Below are 18,800 nucleotides of genomic sequence, written 5' to 3' on the forward strand. Positions count from 1 at the left end.
TTGGAGATGGAAATTTCATTCTCCAGCAGGACTTGGCACCTGTCCACACTGCCAAAAGTACCAATACTTGGTTTAACAACAAACAGTATCACTGTGCTTGATTGGCCAGCAAATTTGCCTGACCTTAACCCCATAGAGAATCTATAGGGTATTGTCAAGAGGAAGATGAGAGACACCAAACGCAACAATGCAGACAAGCTGAAGGCTGCTGTCAAAGCAACCTGGGCTGCCATAACACCTCAGCAGTGACACAAGCTGATCGCCTCTATGCCACGCCGCATTGATGCAGTAATTGATGCAAAAGGAGCCCAACCAAGTATTGAGCGCATTTACTGAACATACCTTTCAGTAGGTAAAACATTTCGTTTTTTTAATCATTTTTCAAGCTGGTGTAAGTATTCTAATTTACTGAGATAATGACTGTTGGGTTTTCATTGGCTGTAAGCCATAATCATCAACTTTAACAGAAATAAACACTTGAAATAGATTACTTCGTGTGATCACTCTATATAATATAGGAGTTTCACTTTTTGTATTGAAGAACTGAAATAAATTAACTTTTTGATGATATTCTAATTTAGTGAGAACTGGAAGCACCTGTAGAAAGCTGTATATGTCGCAGGTAGAAAAATGCCTGAAATAAATATTTTCATTATTATTAAATGCATTTGTATACAAATTGGTCATTTTTAGAAAGATAAATATATGTCAGGGAATGATTCAGTGAAGTCGAGAATAGTATCAATGGTCCAGAGTTATTCTTGTGCATGTCCTCTAAAAAGAAAACAATATTTCTATGTTTCTGTTGGGTCCACGGTGCTTTCAGAATTTAGAAAAACCAAGAGAATGTGACCAGGAACAGGTGCTGTTTCTAGGTGAAGGTCTCTTGGGTTTCTTTTGACAGAGATGTTTCCCAGAAAGCCGTCTCTCTGAATCACTCAGTGGGATTACAAATCCCGTTTTATTATTCACATCACTTCTATCCTAGATTTTCTCACTTCTGTATTTTGCTTTTCATTTGCATAAATAAAAACAATATTTAGATTTATAATTCCCTACATACAGCAATGTATCTTCTCATATCTACAAAAACTGGGAAACAGTGATAATATAATATCAGAAGCTGTTACACAAAGTACCATTTTCATTGCAGCATGGAAATATTATATATATTTACTGCAGCCAAATAAACACAGGGCTTCAGTTATGTCTATTAGCTTTCCATAGGTGTTTATTCACTTTCTCAAATTGTAGTGCGGGCAATAGATTTTGCATTACAGTGGTTTCAAGCTCTCCATACTGTGTGATAGCGCTCACGCAATCTCCTGCAGATACTGTATGCTAACATTTAAAGGGGTTATTTATTTTTTTACTATGGGCCTAAGAACTAACAGGCAGGTATTTGCTAACTACCTGCCTGTTGTACTCAGATTTCTACCTGATAAGAGCGGTTACAGGCCACTCCTGCCTCCATTTCTGCATCTTCTGATGGTGTGATGTCAACAAAGCAGCTGCTTCTCTTCCACTCTGCTCTGTTGATGGAGCATGACTGCTGAGGTCATACTGATTGACAGCTGACTGCCCGCTGCCTAACTGCGGGGAGCTGGTTGTTAATTAGCATGACACTGGAGGTGATGCCCCGTCAACAGGGCAGAGCAGAAGAGAAAGAGCTTTTCTGTTGATGTAGGGCAGCAGAATCATTTGCAGGAGAGGTTAATGACTGTTCTGAGACGGCATCGAGCAGAACAGGCAGATAGTTAGCAATTATCTGGCTGTTAGGCCTATAGTAAAAATACTAATAAATTAGTTCCGGAAAGCCCCTTTTAACTTTTTACACTTTGGGCTTACGCCCACATGTAGCTTAAAGCAGTGGTGAACATGCAATTGGTGTAACTTCTGCAATCGCATAGGTGCCCAAGAGATAGGGGAGCTCATTGGTACCTTCGAAGCTGCAAATCGCTTGTGTCACTGTCACATTATTGGAGTGCACAGGGCCTGTGCACACCTCAGACTTAAAACGAATTTATCAGCAGGATTTTGCTAAGTAAACTACAGGCATTGTCAGGTTGTCGCTGTTAGGCTGGAGTCACACTGCCGTATTTCTCGTGCGATAATCGCATCGCACTGCACGGACTGTCCGGCACCTCTCCTGACCCGAGCATGACAACATGATGGATTACTATACAGCTGTCAAGCTCAGGTCAGGAGAGCCCTCAGCCAGTACAAGTTTTACGATGCGATTCTCGCACCAGAAATATGGCAGTGAGACTCCAGCCTTATACTGATTAAAATGATGTCTGGGGTGAAGAAATCAGTCTTGTGGTTCTTGTGTAATCAGTGTTAGAATATTTCTATTAGGTGACCACCATTTCATTACATGTAGCTACGTACCAAAATGCAAACACAATGCTATACCACTTTGCAGACCCTGAAAACATGAATTACATTACTACCAAAATAAAAATATAAGGCTCCTAGGCTCACACACTTTGATCAAAAAGTGTGCTATCTAATCTCTAGATTAGGCTAGTTTCACACTAGCGTTTACCTGATCTGCGGCAGGCTGCGGACTTCCTCCATGAAGCCCCGCCCTCGGCCGCACCTCCGCTGCTAGCTCCGCCTACTTCTGCATGCGGCCCGCATGCGACCTCCGTACCTATCTTTAACATTAGGTACTCAGGTCGTGCGGCTGTATGTGGATGCTGCCGCATGCGTCGTTTTGATGATGCGGCGACCAGCGTAGGACGCAGCCTGTAGCATTTTTTTTTTCCGCATCGTCAAAACGACGCATGCGGCAGCATCCACATACAGCCGCACGACCTGCGTACCTAATGTTAAAGATAGGTACGGAGGTCGCATGCAGAAGTAGGCGGAGCTAGCGGCGGAGGTGCGGCCGAGGGCGGGGCTTCACGGAGGAAGTCTGCAGCCTGCCGCAGATCAGGTAAACGCTAGTGTGAAAGTAGCCTTAGACCCAATACTAAATGTAGTCTTCTCGCCGTATGCCTAGACCTCAAATGAATTGGGAAGGATTAGGCTATGTCTCCACGTTCAGGATGGCCGGCGGTATCGCCGCAGCGGCGAAGCCCCGCCCCCTTTCTGGGACGCGATTATGCCGGATGTGTTAACTCTTCACATCCGGGATGATCGCTCTGTCCCATAGGGCCCTGTGATATGCCTTGCGGGGACGCTGCGTCCCCGCAAGGTGTACGGACATGCTGCGATCTGAAAAGACGCGCAGCATGTCCGTAGTCGCAGGGCCGCCGCGTGCGGGTTTCCACGCATAGTGGAGACGGGATTTCATAAAATCCCCTCCACTATGCTGGAACATCTGGACGCTGCTTGTTTGACGCTGCAGCTCTGCGCAGCGTCAAACAAGCAGCGTTTCCTGACCGTGGAAACATACCCTTAGGATCCAGCTTTACTTCATTCCAATTAAATATGTCTTGCTTTGATGGGTTGATGGTGCATGAAAACATCTGAGGCAGCCACATCCCCCCAAAGCACAATGCTGAAATCCGACAGCAGTCGCTACATCCTAAAGTATCAAATGAAGACCCAGGTGCGGGTACGCCGAGGCTGTAATTCAGTGACATATTCAAACTCTATGCACCAGTACTCTGCAAACACTGAATACTTGAATTCCTCCATTGCTGCAATCATATACATGATGCTTTGTTACACGTAGCTACAAATGCATATGTGGTCATCTGAGTTATGTTCTATAATCTTCATCTCCATTGGAATCCGTTCTGCTTTTATCGTTTGTTTATTGTTTGAATCAAAATTTAGTATTGGCAGGAAGATACAAAAAATACAAAATAAAAATAGATAGTAGAGTTGACGACAAAGATTCACAGGACCCTGTTCCAGTGGCCAATCCATGTTGGTAATCTGTTGCTTCTGGACCAAAAAATTGCAGACTTCTTCCTATATGCCGCTATCACTGGCTCGCCTTCTGATAGTAGTCTCGGTACAACATCATGTATGCGTTGTGTCACACAAAGCTCACTAAACAAAGAATATGCCAGAAATCCCTTCAGGCAAGAGGAGGTTTGCAGTGCTCTGGTTCGGTGTCCATGTTGGTAATCTATTCCAACTAGACCCAAGCCCTATGAACCTCCTCTTATATGCCGGCATCACTGGCTCATCTGCTAATAAGTAGTCTTGATGTAACATCTTGCGTGCGTTACGTTGCACAGAGCTCACTAATCAGGGGAGGTGCCGGGAATCCCTGCATGTAGGAGGAGGTTTGCAGTGTTCTAGTTTGGTGGCCGTGTTGGTAATCTATTCCAACTGGACCAAAGCCCTATGAACCTCCTCTTATATGCCGGCATCACTGGCTCATCTGCTAATAAGTAGTCTTGATGTAACATCTTGCGTGCGTTACGTTGCACAGAGCTCACTAATCAGGGGAGGTGCCGGGAATCCCTGCATGTAGGAGGAGGTTTGCAGTGTTCTAGTTTGGTGGCCGTGTTGGTAATCTATTCCAACTGGACCAAAGCCCTATGAACCTCCTCTTATATGCCGGCATAACTGGCTCATCTACTGATTAGTAGTCTCTTGGTGCAACATCTCGCATGTGTTACGTTGCACAGAGCTCACTAATCAGGGGATGTGCTGGGAATCCCTGCATGTAGGAGGAGGTTTGCAGAGCCCTGGTTCGGTGGCCATGATGGTAATCTATTACAACAGGACCAAAGCCCTCTGAACCTCCCCTTATATGCCGTCATCTCTGGCTTGTCTTCTTATTAGTAGTCTCGGTGTAACATCTTGCATGTGTTACGTTGCCCAGAGCTCACTAATCAGGGGAGGTGATGGGAATCCCTGCAGGTAGGAGGAGGTTTGCGGGGCTCTGGTCCGGTGGCGACATAGAATACATGTATATGTCTTATATATGTATAAGAAGTTTTTCTTGTTCTTGCTTTCCCAGTATCAGCCAGTCTCAGCTGAGTAAACAGCAGTGCTCCAGAGCCGCAGCTTCTTTAGTAGTCAGCTTGTAGCTCCGAGTTCTGAGCTGTGTGTTGGGGGGATATTGATTACACGAATTGTTGGCGTGCGGCCCAGCAATAAATCCGTAGTCTGAAGCAGGTCAGATCACTTGGATGTGGGATTAATTATAATCCAATCAGGCATGTGCCTCCCTGATCATCATCTACCATGGATATACTCTTATTGTTTGTCACAGCTGCTTATATGTACATATCTGCATCTTATACACATAATTATACTGATTCCAACCAGATACAAGTTGCAGTCCTTGCTGCATAGGCACAGTACACAGATAGCAGTGTACAAGAAGTATTGATCACACGTTATGTGCACATTACATTTTAGGAGCAAGGATAAAGTATCCCATAATAGATAAACAATGTGCACGTCTGTGCTCAGTGAGCCAGGAGAGAAATTCTGTGGAGGTTTTCCGCTCGCTGACACACTACATTTTACATGGGAAGAGGTTCAGCACAAATGAAATGTGCTTGAAAATGCATGGGATTGTAGGGATTGTTGAGCCATACCTTTGCTATATAAAATTGTGTCTGTATTTTTTTGTGAAATAGGTCAGATAGACTATAAAAGCTCATGTATTATTTTGTATCCGGCTCAGTGTTAGGGACGTGTGGTAGTCACAGAGATTTGTATCTTCCATCAATATTATTGAACTAGAAATTTTGAAGAACTGTGTCTGACAGCATTCTACTCAGACAATTGACAATGTACAAGTAGCAACTAGCAACTCAAACGCATATATGTACATGTATAAAATCTCTTTCTATAGGGTTTTACAAGGGCATCACCTCAAACAGCAGAAAGGCAGTAAATAGCATTGGGGTAGTATAAGTGGTAGCTTAAAGAACGAGATTAAGAACCACATCATTAGAACATGAAAAGAACCAAGCTTTCTCCATACAGTTATATGAAAAAGTTTGGGCACCCCTATTAATCTCAAGCTTAATGTTTTATAAAAATTGTTTTTTTTTGCAACAGCTATTTCAGTTTCATATATCTAATAACTGTTGGACACAGTAATGTTTCTGCCTTGAAATGAGGTTTATTGTACTAACAGAAAATGTGCAATCTGCATTTAAACAAAATTTGACAGGTGCATAAGTATGGGCACCCTTATCATTTTCTTGTTTTAAATACTCCTACCTACTTTTTACTGACTTACTAAAGCACTTTTTTTGGTTTTATAACCTCATTGAGCTTTGAACTTCATAGCCAGGTGTATGCAATCATGAGAAAAGCTACTTAAAGTGGCCACTTGTAAGTTGTTCTCCTGTTTGAATCTCCTCCGAAGAGTGGCATCATGGGCTCCTCAAAATAACTGTAAAATGATCTGAAAACAAAGATTATTCAACATAGTTGTTCAGGGGAAGGATACAAAAAGCTGTCTCAGAGGTTTAACCTGTCAATTTCCACTGTGAGGAACATAGTAAGGAAATGGAAGAACACAGGTACAGTTCTTGTTAAGGCCAGAAGTGGCAGGTCAAGAAAAACATCAGAAAGGCAGAGAAGAAGAATGGTGAGATCTGTTAAGGACAATCCTCAGACCACCTCCAGAAAGCTGCAGCATCAACTTGCTGCAGATGGTGTCACTGTGCATTGGTCAACTATACAACGCACTTTGCACAAGGAGAAGCTGTATGGGAGAGTGATGCGAAAGAAGCCGTTTCTGCAAGCACGCCACAGAGTCAGCTGAGGTATGCAAAAGCACATTTGGAAAAGCCAACTTCTTTTTGGAAGAAGGTCCTGTGGACTCATGAAACCAAGATTGAGTTGTTTGGTAATACAAACAGGCGTTATGCATGGTGGCAAATAAACACAGTGCGTTGTATAGTTGACCGATGCACAGTGATGCCATCTGCAGCAAGTTGATGCTGCAGCTCTCTGGAGATGGTCTGAGGATTGTCCTTGACTGATCTCACCATTCTTCTTCTCTGCCTTTCTGATGTTTTTCTTGGCCTGTCACTTCTGGCCTTAACAAGAACTGTACCTGTGTTCTTCCATTTCCTTACTATGTTCCTCACAGTGGAAATTGACAGGTTAAATCTCTGAGACAGCATTTTGTATCCTTCCCCTGAACAACTATGTTGAATAATCCTTGTTTTCAGATCATTTGACAGTTGTTTTGAGGAGCCCATGATGCCACTCTTCAGAGGAGATTCAAACAGGAGAACAACTTGCAAGTGGCCACTTTAAGTAGCTTTTCTCATGATTGCATACACCTAGCTATGAAGTTCAAAGCTCAATGAGGTTACAAAACCAAAAAAAGTGCTTTAGTAAGTCAGTAAAAAGTAGGTAGGAGTATTTAAAACAAGAAAATGATAAGGGTGCCCATACTTATGCACCTGTCAAATTTTGTTTGAATGCAGATTGCACATTTTCTGTTAGTACAATAAACCTCATTTCAAGGCAGAAACATTACTGTGTCCAACAGTTATTAGATATATGAAACTGAAATAGCTGTTGCAAAAAAAAAAACAATTTTTATAAAACATTAAGCTTAAGATTAATAGGGGTGCCCAAACTTTTTCATATGACTGTATATTCAGCAGACCTTACATAAATATGTAAAGATGGCCGGCCTTGCTCATGCAATGTCTGCTTCTGTCTCCACATGCCTGCATATTCAGTCTGTGCATGGAGCTGATGATGAAGGAGATGTCAAAACCAGAAGCTCTGAGTGATGCAAGATGAGGGTAGCTGAGACCTATAGTGCTGTCCAGTCTGGCAAAATGGTTGTGTGTGCTGTCCAGCTATAATAATCAGCTCACTTCTTTGACCACCACACCCTACTAATATTCCCATGTTATTGCTGGAAGTTGCCAGTTATAGTTTTATTACCCCTGGTTCATGCTCCAATCCAGCTCCTGTTTAATCTGTTAGTCCTGTTCTGACCCCAGCCTATTTCTTGACTATTCTTTTAATTCTGGAGCTTAGAAAAGAAGAAATGATGTGGGTTAGAATTATAAGAACGCTGCCCATGCCTCTGCAGTGGCCATGAAGACAAAGGGGCACCAATCTCAGATACGGAAGGAGCGGCATCAGGGTGGAAGCCATTCAGTACTATATAATGACTATACATTAGTATTGTATAGTCTCATATACTATGGGGCATGGAGAGAAGCTTTAATAACATCTCATATACTATGGGGCATGGAGAGAAGCTTTAATGGAATCGCATTAATCTTACTCTTTGAGTGACTAAGAGCTGCCAAAAAATGCTTTTACTAGTGCAAGACTGAGCAGCAGCCATTAATACAATCTGTTACCGAGAGCGCTCTTTTATATTGCGTTATGTTTTAAATGAAATTTTTGATAAAAAATGGATAGATGCTCTTGAAATGGAAAGTCTACCTCTAAAATTTTCTAGCATGTCACTGAGATATATTAGAAGATGTCCTGTTATCGCCACCAATTAGTGTAAAATTGTTCTGTACGCCTATTTCCTATTCACTGCAGAGGGACAGTATTGTATGTTATGAAAGCAATTGTGGGAGAATACACGACACAGACCCCCAACACTAACTTCTTCTGACATGTAAAAATGGAAAACTGCCTGGTACAGACTCTGTGAGACATGTAAACAATATTGATAGAACATGTGCCCATTAGTCTACAGGCCTGTTCACATGTTATTATGGACCGAGTGGTGCGCAAAACAATCATAAAGATATGTCCTTTTTTGACCTGAGTCAAAGATGAAAATTACCCACACAAGTCTATGAAAATCATGTTCAGCACATGGATGGCACCAGTGTGATCTCCCTGTCCTGTGGTTAACATTGTAATTGAGAGAAGAAGAAACTCTGCAATTGATTTATCTTTTTTTTTTCATGCGATAAAATCACTGATGAAACACTGATGGTAAAAACTGAGCAAATATTGAGGAAAATTGGCCCAAAAAACATTGCTGATACTCAGGTCGTTTTTTGTTTTTTTACTGACCTGTGAATGAGGCCTAACAAGCACCAAAGATGTACCGAGCCTATCACACAGCGAGTGCTATTGTGATAGTGTCCACATCTTCCTACCGCCTCATTGATATTTATGCTGTCTAAATATTAAGTGTCAATAATAATTCTACCCCATAATCCCTAAAGTTTGGAGAGCCATCAAGGAATGTTCCTTTTGCCATCAAGGAATGTTCCCCAATCAATATAATAATAGAATAGAAGGATCAGCCTTATTCTCATTTGCACATGGAAACACGAGAAGCAATGGAATGGAATGAAACCAAAAGGGAGAAAATACAGATTAGGTATTAGAAAAAACTTATTGACAGTGAAGGTGATCAATGAGTGGAGCAGGCTGCCACAAGAGGTGGTGAGTTCTTCAATGGAGGTTGGACAGACATCTGTCTGAGATGGTTTAGTGACTCCTGCATTGAGCACGGGGTTGGACACAATGACCCTTGAGGTCACTTTCAACTCTAACATTCTATGATTCTAATTTAGCCAAGTCTCTGTATAAGGTGAAGGTCACACAACCATATGTTCTCCGTATGTTCTCCATCTAAGAATACCGGTCCAAGGTTCTCTACCTTCTCAATGTCAGTCCATGAAAATTGGGCTGCAACCAGATGTCAACCGAGTGTGGTCCGATTTGTTTCCACATACCCTTAGACATGAATGGGCGAGTGCACGGCCTACAGTGGATTCCTGATTCTATCTTAAGTGAAGGAGATCTGCTGTAATTTACATGTTTGTCTAGATTCCCCTGTGGCTTGTACATTTTTACACTCTGACCACTTTTAAGAAAATTCGCCAACGATTATATGTTTTATCGCTTTTATTTAATTGCTCTTTTTAGAATCCTTAAAGAATAATAGCCATTTACCGTACATTTTTATTTCATAAATTAATAGTACACATATTACAAAGTTTTGTATTTTCATATCTTACCAGAGAAATCTGCTTCTTTCTACACCAGGACTGATAATTTTAATGTTCAATATTTCCAATTCACGTGTAAAATCTGTATTCAGTGACGACAGATTGTTTCACTACTGAGATAGGAGATGGCAGCTGCCATTGATTCTATGTAGAATCTCAGTAATGTAAAAATCTGTCTTCACTGAATACAGATTTTACCGGGGAATTGATCATTTTGAAAATGATCAGTCCTGGTGGAGAAAAAAGCCGATCACTCTGATAAGATAAATTACAAAGTTTATTATTTTCACATGTACTATAGATTTGTGAAATAAGAATTAAAACAGCTATATTTAAGTCTCAGTAATGACTTTCCAAGCGAATATATTTCATTGATTCTCTTTGTCATCTATTTAGTCTCCTACGATGATCTCTGAAACTGAGTGTTAAACCAAAATACACTTAATTTACCCATGAGAGTTCAAAAAAATTCTGTGAAACCAACTTGGAAATGCAAACTCCTGACAACTCCTTCGATGGGTAAAATTGTATGAATATTCCGGGATTATTTATATACACCTATCCATACTGCAGTGCCTATGGATACAAAAAATGATTACGTTGCTAGCAATCAGTGAACAGTCTAATACTCTCTAAAAAATATATTTTATTTTCAATCAGCCAAAATTATATTAGTGTTATACAATAGTAACAATAATTTATCTAAATGTAGAACAATAGTAAATTAAGTCGATCATACCGCATTGTTGTGTTACCGTAACATAATATTTAATAATCCAGTTATAAATTGAGTTAATGGTTTATATATCTACAGCTGTCTATGGAGATCCCAGTAGTTGATAGAGCTTCTCCCATTGTTCTCTGCCACTGAACTACATTATTTGTGTGTTATTCGTATTATAAGAATATTTCCAATGATCTGCTACTGTAATAAGCAAGATGCAGCTGATCCGTCACAAACCCACTAACATGTCTGTTACCTCCCGACAGCCTTCTCCGTGTGAATGGTGCCGGTGTGAACCCAGCAATGAAGTCCACTGTGTTGTAGCAGATTGTGCTGTGCCAGAGTGTGTAAATCCTGTGTATGAACCTGAGCAGTGCTGCCCTGTCTGCAAAAACGGTGAGTGTCTTTTTTAAAAAAGTAACATGGTCGGCCCTATTTCTTGCGCTAACGCCAAAAATTAATCAAATATACAAGGCACTCAGGAGCGACAGCCAAAAACAGTAGTGTGCAGACAAGCACGACAACAAAACCCAACATGCCACAGAGAAAAAAGTAAAAAGTAGACTGCACTTATCGATGTGCAACAAGCTGGGTGGGACCAATAGTTAAAATTTAACTTTTAATAATAGTGTTTAAAATGGTGTTAAAAAACACCTGAAAAACATTTATTTAAACACACTAATTAACTAATCAATTAATGCCACTTTTTCCCCCTATCTGTATTATGGGTCTCTACAGGACAGTATAGATGGATATCCTCTGTTATTCTTTATTACAACTTCCCCTGACGAGTATTTAAAACGAAACGCGTTGGGAAGAAAAAGTTTTTGGGGTGACGGTATGGGTCTTGACCGGTGATTCAGTTTGGGGTAATGTATGGATAAATAAGAGGCGCCTCCCCACACAATATATGACACCAGTTATAAAGGTCCCCGTTTCTTTCACTGGATGAACAAAGGAATATGAGGTGAGATCGTTCCTTTTGTTAATTTATAACATAGTGTGTTACTTTTGGTCCGCAAATAGATGGTCATGTATTAGCAGTAAATGTTTTTGCTTAGACCATTCATTTATGATTGTTTCTATACAATAGTATCTTTGGGAACATGTGCTTCTTTGAAAATTATATTGTTGGTACTATTTGTATTATATTTATGGCGGATTAATCTACCCAGTTGTGTTACTACACAGGTTTTATATAACTTCTGTAACAATATCGTAGATTTACCTGTTTAGTATTGTTAGCATGTAGTTTATTGTTAATTAGTGTGTTTAAATAATTGTTGTTCAGGTGTTTTTTAACACCATTTTAAACACTATTATTAAAAGTTAAATTTTAACTATTGGTCCCACCCTGCTTGTTGCACATATTTTTGGATCGGTGGTCATAGCTTTATCCTTATTTGCACTCATCGATGGCATCCTGCAGCTCTCCATACTGCTTCATTGGTGGCACAAGTATCTAGATTTTTGGTAGCGTCTACTTTTTGCTTTTTATCATGTTGCAAAAGTGGTGAGTGTAATGCTGCACAGCCTATAACCACTTCTCAAGCCTCATGTTTACCTCTTGTAAAATTATAACACTTATACTTCCCTCCGGTGGCAGCACCATTCCACCGTTGTTGGCACTGGCGCTCCTGGAGATTGCATCACATTGTCATGTCACGCGATTCCTGCAGCCAATCAGTGCTGGCTTGACTCTCCCCACCTTCGGATGTATCACATACATCCGGAGGAAATGAGAGAGCAACAGATGTGACTTCGTCAGGATGTATGTGATTTGTCCGATGGCGAGGAGAGTGAAGCCAGCACTTGGCTGCATGCATCACGTGACATAGCAATGTTATGTGATCCCTGGGAGAGCCAGTTCCGACACCTGTGGAACGGTGCTGCCACCAGTGGTAAGTGTTATTATTTTACAAGCGTTAAACATTAGGATTAAGAATGAGTTGTCTGACTAAAGGACAACCCTTTTAAGGCCTGAAGTGCATATTTTGCTGTATTTTGGAGAAACAATGAGTTTTTGGTGAGTTTTTGACTCTTCTCATAAAAATAGTGTCATACAGTTTCAGCAAAGTCAATGATATTTATAGTAATTTCATACCCACTGTGCTTTTTGGGTTTTTTTTACACTTCGTAGGCTGACCTTCATATCATTTTTTAAGTCCTCAATGCCAATTTCTTCTGTGGGTGTGTTATGTTTTTCCCCCTAGAATTGCATTACATGTTGAAAATCTGCAGGTAAATAATGAATATGCGGAAATGCAATAAAAAGCATGTAATCTGCACATGACTATATCAACAAAGTTTTGTCAAAGTCAAGTACTAAGAAGCATCAAAATCAAAGCAGCTTAATTTACAAATTAGATAACAAAAAGAGACAAAAACGCAATAAAAACACAAGTAACCTATCAATTGCAGAAATTCTGTAGAAAATCTGCAACATCAAAAACTCACCAAATACTCATTGTGGGTATGTAGCCATAAAGTGAATAGGCAAGAGGGTGTACGCCTTTGGAAAGGTGACGTGGCTAAGGCTGACATTTGATGTGCTGCAAACGGATTCTTCTTATAGATGACACAAAGTAGGATCTCAGCAAAATCTTGACTAGCCTCATTATGGCTTTGTAAAACTCAGATTATATGGAGCTGTAATAGGATTGTGTCCATGAGGCCTTATATAACAGCAAATTAACATAAAACTTTTTTTGGATTCAAATGGAATTCACCAGGAAAAAAAAAACATGTACCTCATATACATCATATTTCATGCAGAGTCATAGTTTGATTTCATAGATGTCTTAAGATGATACCGTTACATGCAACTCAGGTGCTCTATAGTCCAGTAAAATTATTATTTATGTAGCACCATTAATTCCATGGTGCTGTACATGAGAAGGGTTTACGATTCTGAACAAAATACAGATATCACTTACAGTAAACAAACTAGCAATGATAGACTGATACAGAGGGAAGAGGACCCTGCCCTTGTTGGATTACATACTATAGGCTGATGGAGACGAAGACAACAGGTTGGGGTGTTGCAGTAGCTCCGATGGTGTTGAGGGGGCAGCATGGTCATTGCCTGTAGAGATGAGCAAACTTGTTCTGAAAACATTCGCCAATCTCAAAGTCTTCATGAACGTTGCACGTTGGGATTCCTGTTCGGATTTCTAAGCATTCGGTAAATGATTGAGTTTCCACTAATGCTGTGATCTTGTCGGAGGTTCTGATCATGGTAAGATTGTTACCATCGGTCAGAGCACTGCAGGGACACGCTGTCAGATGTCAGCGTGACCTCCCAGCTGTGACTGTGACCGATGGTACTGTAAATCAATCATTACCACTGGTCAGAGAGCCGTGCTTCCCACGCTGTCAAATGTCAGCATGAACCTGCAGCATTTAAAGGTTCACATCCAGTCACAGGTGTCAGCTGATGGGACTACTACTTCCATCAGCTTTGTCCGGCTCTTCCCACTTGCTCTGTGGTGGCAGAAAGTGGGGTTCATATGTGTGAGGTTGATGTCACCTTTGTATTGTCCGGTGACATCAAGCCCACAGCTTAGTAATGGAGAGGCTTTTATAAGAAAGACTCTTATCCATTACTAATCCTAAAGTTGCATTGTACATAAACACACAGCAAGTAGAAAGTCCTTTATTTGAAATAAAAAACAAATCACAATTTTCAATTTTTATTTAAAAATAACAAACACTGTTATTCTCCACTTAACTCCCATTTAATTGAAGCCCTCATCTCCTGTAATAAATAGAAAATAAAAAACAGCCATATCCCTCACCTGTCAGTTGTTCTGAACCAAGCCATAATCCATGTCTGGGGTTAAACCATTTTCAACCTGGACGGGGCAAAGTTGCAATCATCCAGGCTGAAAACCACTGGGGAATAAGCTGCTGAGAGCTCAACCTCAGTGACCAATGGTAACTTCATCAAGGTTACTATCGGCACTGAGGCTACATCTGCCTCTCCATTACTAATCTGTGGGATTGATGTCACCGGACAATACAAAGATGACATCAACCCCACTTGCCACCACGACAGGGCAAGTTGGAAGAGCTGGGCAAAGCGCAAGAATCGGTGCATCTAATAGATGTGCCTTTTCTGGGCAGCAGTAGGCTGTATTTTTAAGCTGGAGGGGGTAACATCTATGGCCCCTTACCAGCCTGAGAATACTAGCCCTCAGCTGTCTAATATTGTTTGGTTGTCAAAATTGGGGGGGGCCCCAAGCAGTTTTTTTTAAATAATTAAAAAAAAAACAGCGTGGTGACCTCTCTATTCTTGTTAACCAGCCTTGCTAAAGCTGACAGCTGAGGGTTGCAACCCGCAGCTCTCACTTTTACCTGGCTGGTTATCAAAAATACAGGAGGACCCACACCGTTTTTTTCTATTATTATTATTATTCATTTGGAGTGCAAGCACCGGCTGATGAATACTCTCAATACTATTATTAGTGGCAGCAGGTGGCAGCTGATGGGAGTAATAGTCCAATCAGCTGACACCAGTGACCGGACGTAAACTTTTTACCTCCGATCACAACTGCAGGCTCACTCTGCCATTTGACAGCTTGGGAAGCGCAGCTTTCTGACCGGCAGTAATGATTTTACCACCGATCAGAGGCAGTGTTTGCCGTGCTGTCATGCATATGACAGCATGGCAAACACTGGATGTTCTGGCCCACCCCAACTGAATGGGGTTCGGGCTCGTGTACTGTTCTGGTACTCTAACCGAACCTTTTTTTTAACTGTTCTCTGAACCAGAATATCCAAGCTTTCGCTCATCTTTAATTGCAGGCTGTAAGCTTTCTTGAATGGATGAGTTTTCATGTTCCGTCTGAAGGATCCAAATGTGGTGGATAATTGGATGTGTTGGAGAACAGAATTCCAGAGGATGGGGGATATTCAGCAATTGAGTGAGGAATGAATAAGTGTGGAGGAGAGAAGGAGGTCTTGGGAGGACCGAAGAATACGTGATGGAGGATATTGGGAGATTAGTTTTGATGTGTATGGAGAAGACAGATTTTGAATGGCATTGTAGGTCAGTGTTAGTAGTTTGAACTGGATATGCTGGAGATTTGGGATCCAATGAAGGGATTTGCAAAGGGGAGAAACGGAGGAGTAGCGAGGCGAGAGATGGATTAGTCACATAGCATAGTTATGGACAGACTGAAGAGGTGCGAGATTGTTAGCAGGTAGGCCACAGAAGAGGATGTTGCAGTAGTCAAGGCGGGAGATGATGAGGGCATGTACAAGCATTTTAGTAGATTGAGGGTTGAGGAAAGCACAGATTCTAAAAACATTTTTGAGCTGGAGGCAACAGGAGGTAGCGAGAAAGAGGAATATGCTGTTTGAAGGACAGGGCACAGTCAAGGGTTACTCCGAGGCAGCGGATTTCCGATACAGGGGAAAGCACATTGTCATTTATTATGATAGATAAATCAGTTTGGGAAAATACGAGAGCTGGAGGAAGGATAATCAGCTTGGATTTGTCCTCTTTGAGCTTGAGGAAGCGAGAGAAGAAGAAAGAGGATATGGCTGATTGATACTCCAGGATTCTGGACAGCAGAAAGGTGACGTATGAGCCAGAGAGGTAGATCTGAGTGTCATCAGCGTATAGGTGGTACTGGAAGCTATGGGACTTCGTGAGTTTTCCCACACCAAGAGTATGGAGAGAGAAGAGTAGGAGTCTTGAGAGACACCAACAAAGAAAGGGTGGGATGAGGAGGTAGTGTGGAAGTGGGAGACGCTAAATATGCAGTTGGAAAGGTATGAGCAGATCCATGATAGGACAAGGTCTTTGATGCCAAATAAAGAGAGAATCTGTAGTAGGGGATAGTGGTCAACTGTGTCCAAGGCAGAGGAAAGATCTAGAAGGATGGGTATAGAGAATTGTCTATTAGCTTTTGCTGAAAGTAAGTCACTTGTAATTTTGGTCAAGGCCGTTTTAGTGGAATGGTGAGGGCAGAAGCCAGATTGTATGTTATGAAATATCAAGTTGGATGAAAGGTGGGAGGAAAGTTCAGCATGAACATGCTGCTCAAGGAGTTTGGAAGCAAATGGTAGCAGCGATATATTGATATAGCGTAGACATAGTGGTCGGGTCGAGGGATGGCTTTTTGAGGATAGGCATGATTGTGGTATGTTTGAAATCAGAATAGAAGGTACCAGAAGTTAGTGATAGGGTAAAGAGACAGGTTAGGGATGGGATAAGTGTGGTAGGGAGGTTGGGGAGGAGGTTGGATGAGGTCAAGTTCATAAGTGGTGAGGTGTGATTTGGAGAGGAGATGATTAAGCTTTCCTTCAGTGATGTTAGAGAGGAAGGTTGTGGGGTAAGGGCATTGGTCTGGTATACAAAGGGGTTGTGTTGGTCGAACAATAAAGACTTGCCTTGTTTAGGCAAACTTATTTTTGAAGGATGTGGCAAAGTCCCCAGCAGAGATAACGGAGGCCGGAGGGGGCATTAGAGGGCGTAGGAGGGAGTTAAAAGTGTTGAATAACTGTTTGGGGTTGTAGGATAAGGAAAACATGAGGATTGTGAAGTAGGCCTGTTTAGCAGAGGGGAGGACTGATTTGAAAGCGAATGTTTCATAATTTGAATGCGGTGAAGTCGTCTTGCAAATGTGTGTTCTTCCAATGCCGCTTTGCAACCCTGGACATTAGCCAGAGCTTTTTAGTGAGGTTATTGTGTCAGGGTTGTCAATTGATTTGTTGCACTCTGCCATGCATTAGAGGGACAACCACTTCAATAGCTGATACGACTGTGACATTGTAACACAGTGGTCCTAATGAGCCCTGAATCTTGCAGGGTTTAAATAGGGTTTTCAACTTTCAAAAATGTAGTCTCCAACCAATGCTTGTAGAAAAACAAGCACAGATAGTACTCACCCTGCTGCTCCGATCTCTATGCACTGGCTTCAGCAATGACATCATGACTGCAATTCTTACAACACTGCAGCCAATCATTGAGTTAGTGGCTCGTGTGCTCTATACGCTAAGTTCAGTGATTGCCTGCAGCAGTGATATTTACTATATTAGTGATGCAATTGCTGCAGTCAAAGTACAGAGACCGGATCACCAGTGGAGAGTCGGCACTGTAACAAGGTAGGGTGAATGATATCCAAGTTTATTCTTTTTTTTTTTTTTTTTTTTTGTAGTATCCAATTATTCGGGACGTCTTTTTTAATAGTGGAAAACCCCTTTTATGACCACATCATACATACAGTATATTCACTTATCACTCCATTTTTTTCTTAATATAGTATAATTATAATACAAAGATACCAAGGAATTACTTTTAAGTCAATTTCAAGTCATTTTTATTAGGATTTCAAGGTTTGTTTGAACAACACAAACAGTTTATGATGAAAGTGGCTATTAAACTGCCACACACTAATTGAAAATAATGCTCAATTACTTATTTTAATAATCAGTACAGCTCTTCATGCTGAAAAAAACATAATCACCAAATGTGAAAATTTTCTTTTTGTTAAATTGGATCTGACCCATCACTGTAAGTTATACAGAAAGGTAGCAATTGTATAGATAAGTCTGTGAAGTGTTTTTCTACTAAGCTAATGATGTGAATAGCAGCATTACATCAGTGTGTGGCTTCAAGATAGCAAGGGACTGGAGTTCCGTACTTTCATTGCAGTGTAGATTGGCTTGGACTGTATTGCTATATACAGGGTGGACCATTTGTATGGATACACCTAAATAAAATGGGAATGGTTGGTGATATCAACTTCCTGTTTGTGGCACATTAGTATATGGAAGGGGGAAAACTTTTCAAGATGGGTGGCGGCCATTTATTTATTTAGGTGTATCCATATACATGGCCCACCCTGTATATTGTGAAGAGGTAATTACAGGAACAATGTAATACATTGTAACAGATCTTTATATAGTATCTAAAGACAACATTGATGAACAAGATTAATGGATCTAGTGGAGATGGTTCGAAAACACAGACTTATGCTCACTCAAGTCACCATAGTTCTCTAAAAGTGATAGCCTTGTACAAGTGCTTCTCACTAAATTAGAATATCATCAAAAAGTTAATTTATTTCAGTTCTTCAATACAAAAAGTGAAACTCATATATATTATAGAGTCATTACAAACAGAGTGATCTATTTCAAGTGTTTATATCTGTTAAAGTTGATGATTATGG

General features: G+C 40.9%; 1 protein-coding gene across 3 annotated transcripts in view; it reads left to right on the forward strand.

The window, feature by feature from the left end:
- VWC2L (von Willebrand factor C domain containing 2 like) overlaps window positions 1-18,800 on the forward strand; it is a 356,174-nt gene that overhangs the window by 135,351 nt on the left and 202,023 nt on the right. For all 3 annotated transcript variants that reach the window (XM_077272260.1, XM_077272259.1, XM_077272258.1), the window contains exon 3: window positions 10,887-11,016. In XM_077272260.1, the coding sequence (XP_077128375.1) occupies window positions 10,887-11,016 (130 nt within the window). The remainder of the gene's footprint in view (window positions 1-10,886; window positions 11,017-18,800) is intronic.

The sequence above is a fragment of the Ranitomeya variabilis genome, chromosome 7, assembly GCF_051348905.1.
Source record: "Ranitomeya variabilis isolate aRanVar5 chromosome 7, aRanVar5.hap1, whole genome shotgun sequence".
NCBI classification, from domain to species: domain Eukaryota; kingdom Metazoa; phylum Chordata; class Amphibia; order Anura; family Dendrobatidae; genus Ranitomeya; species Ranitomeya variabilis.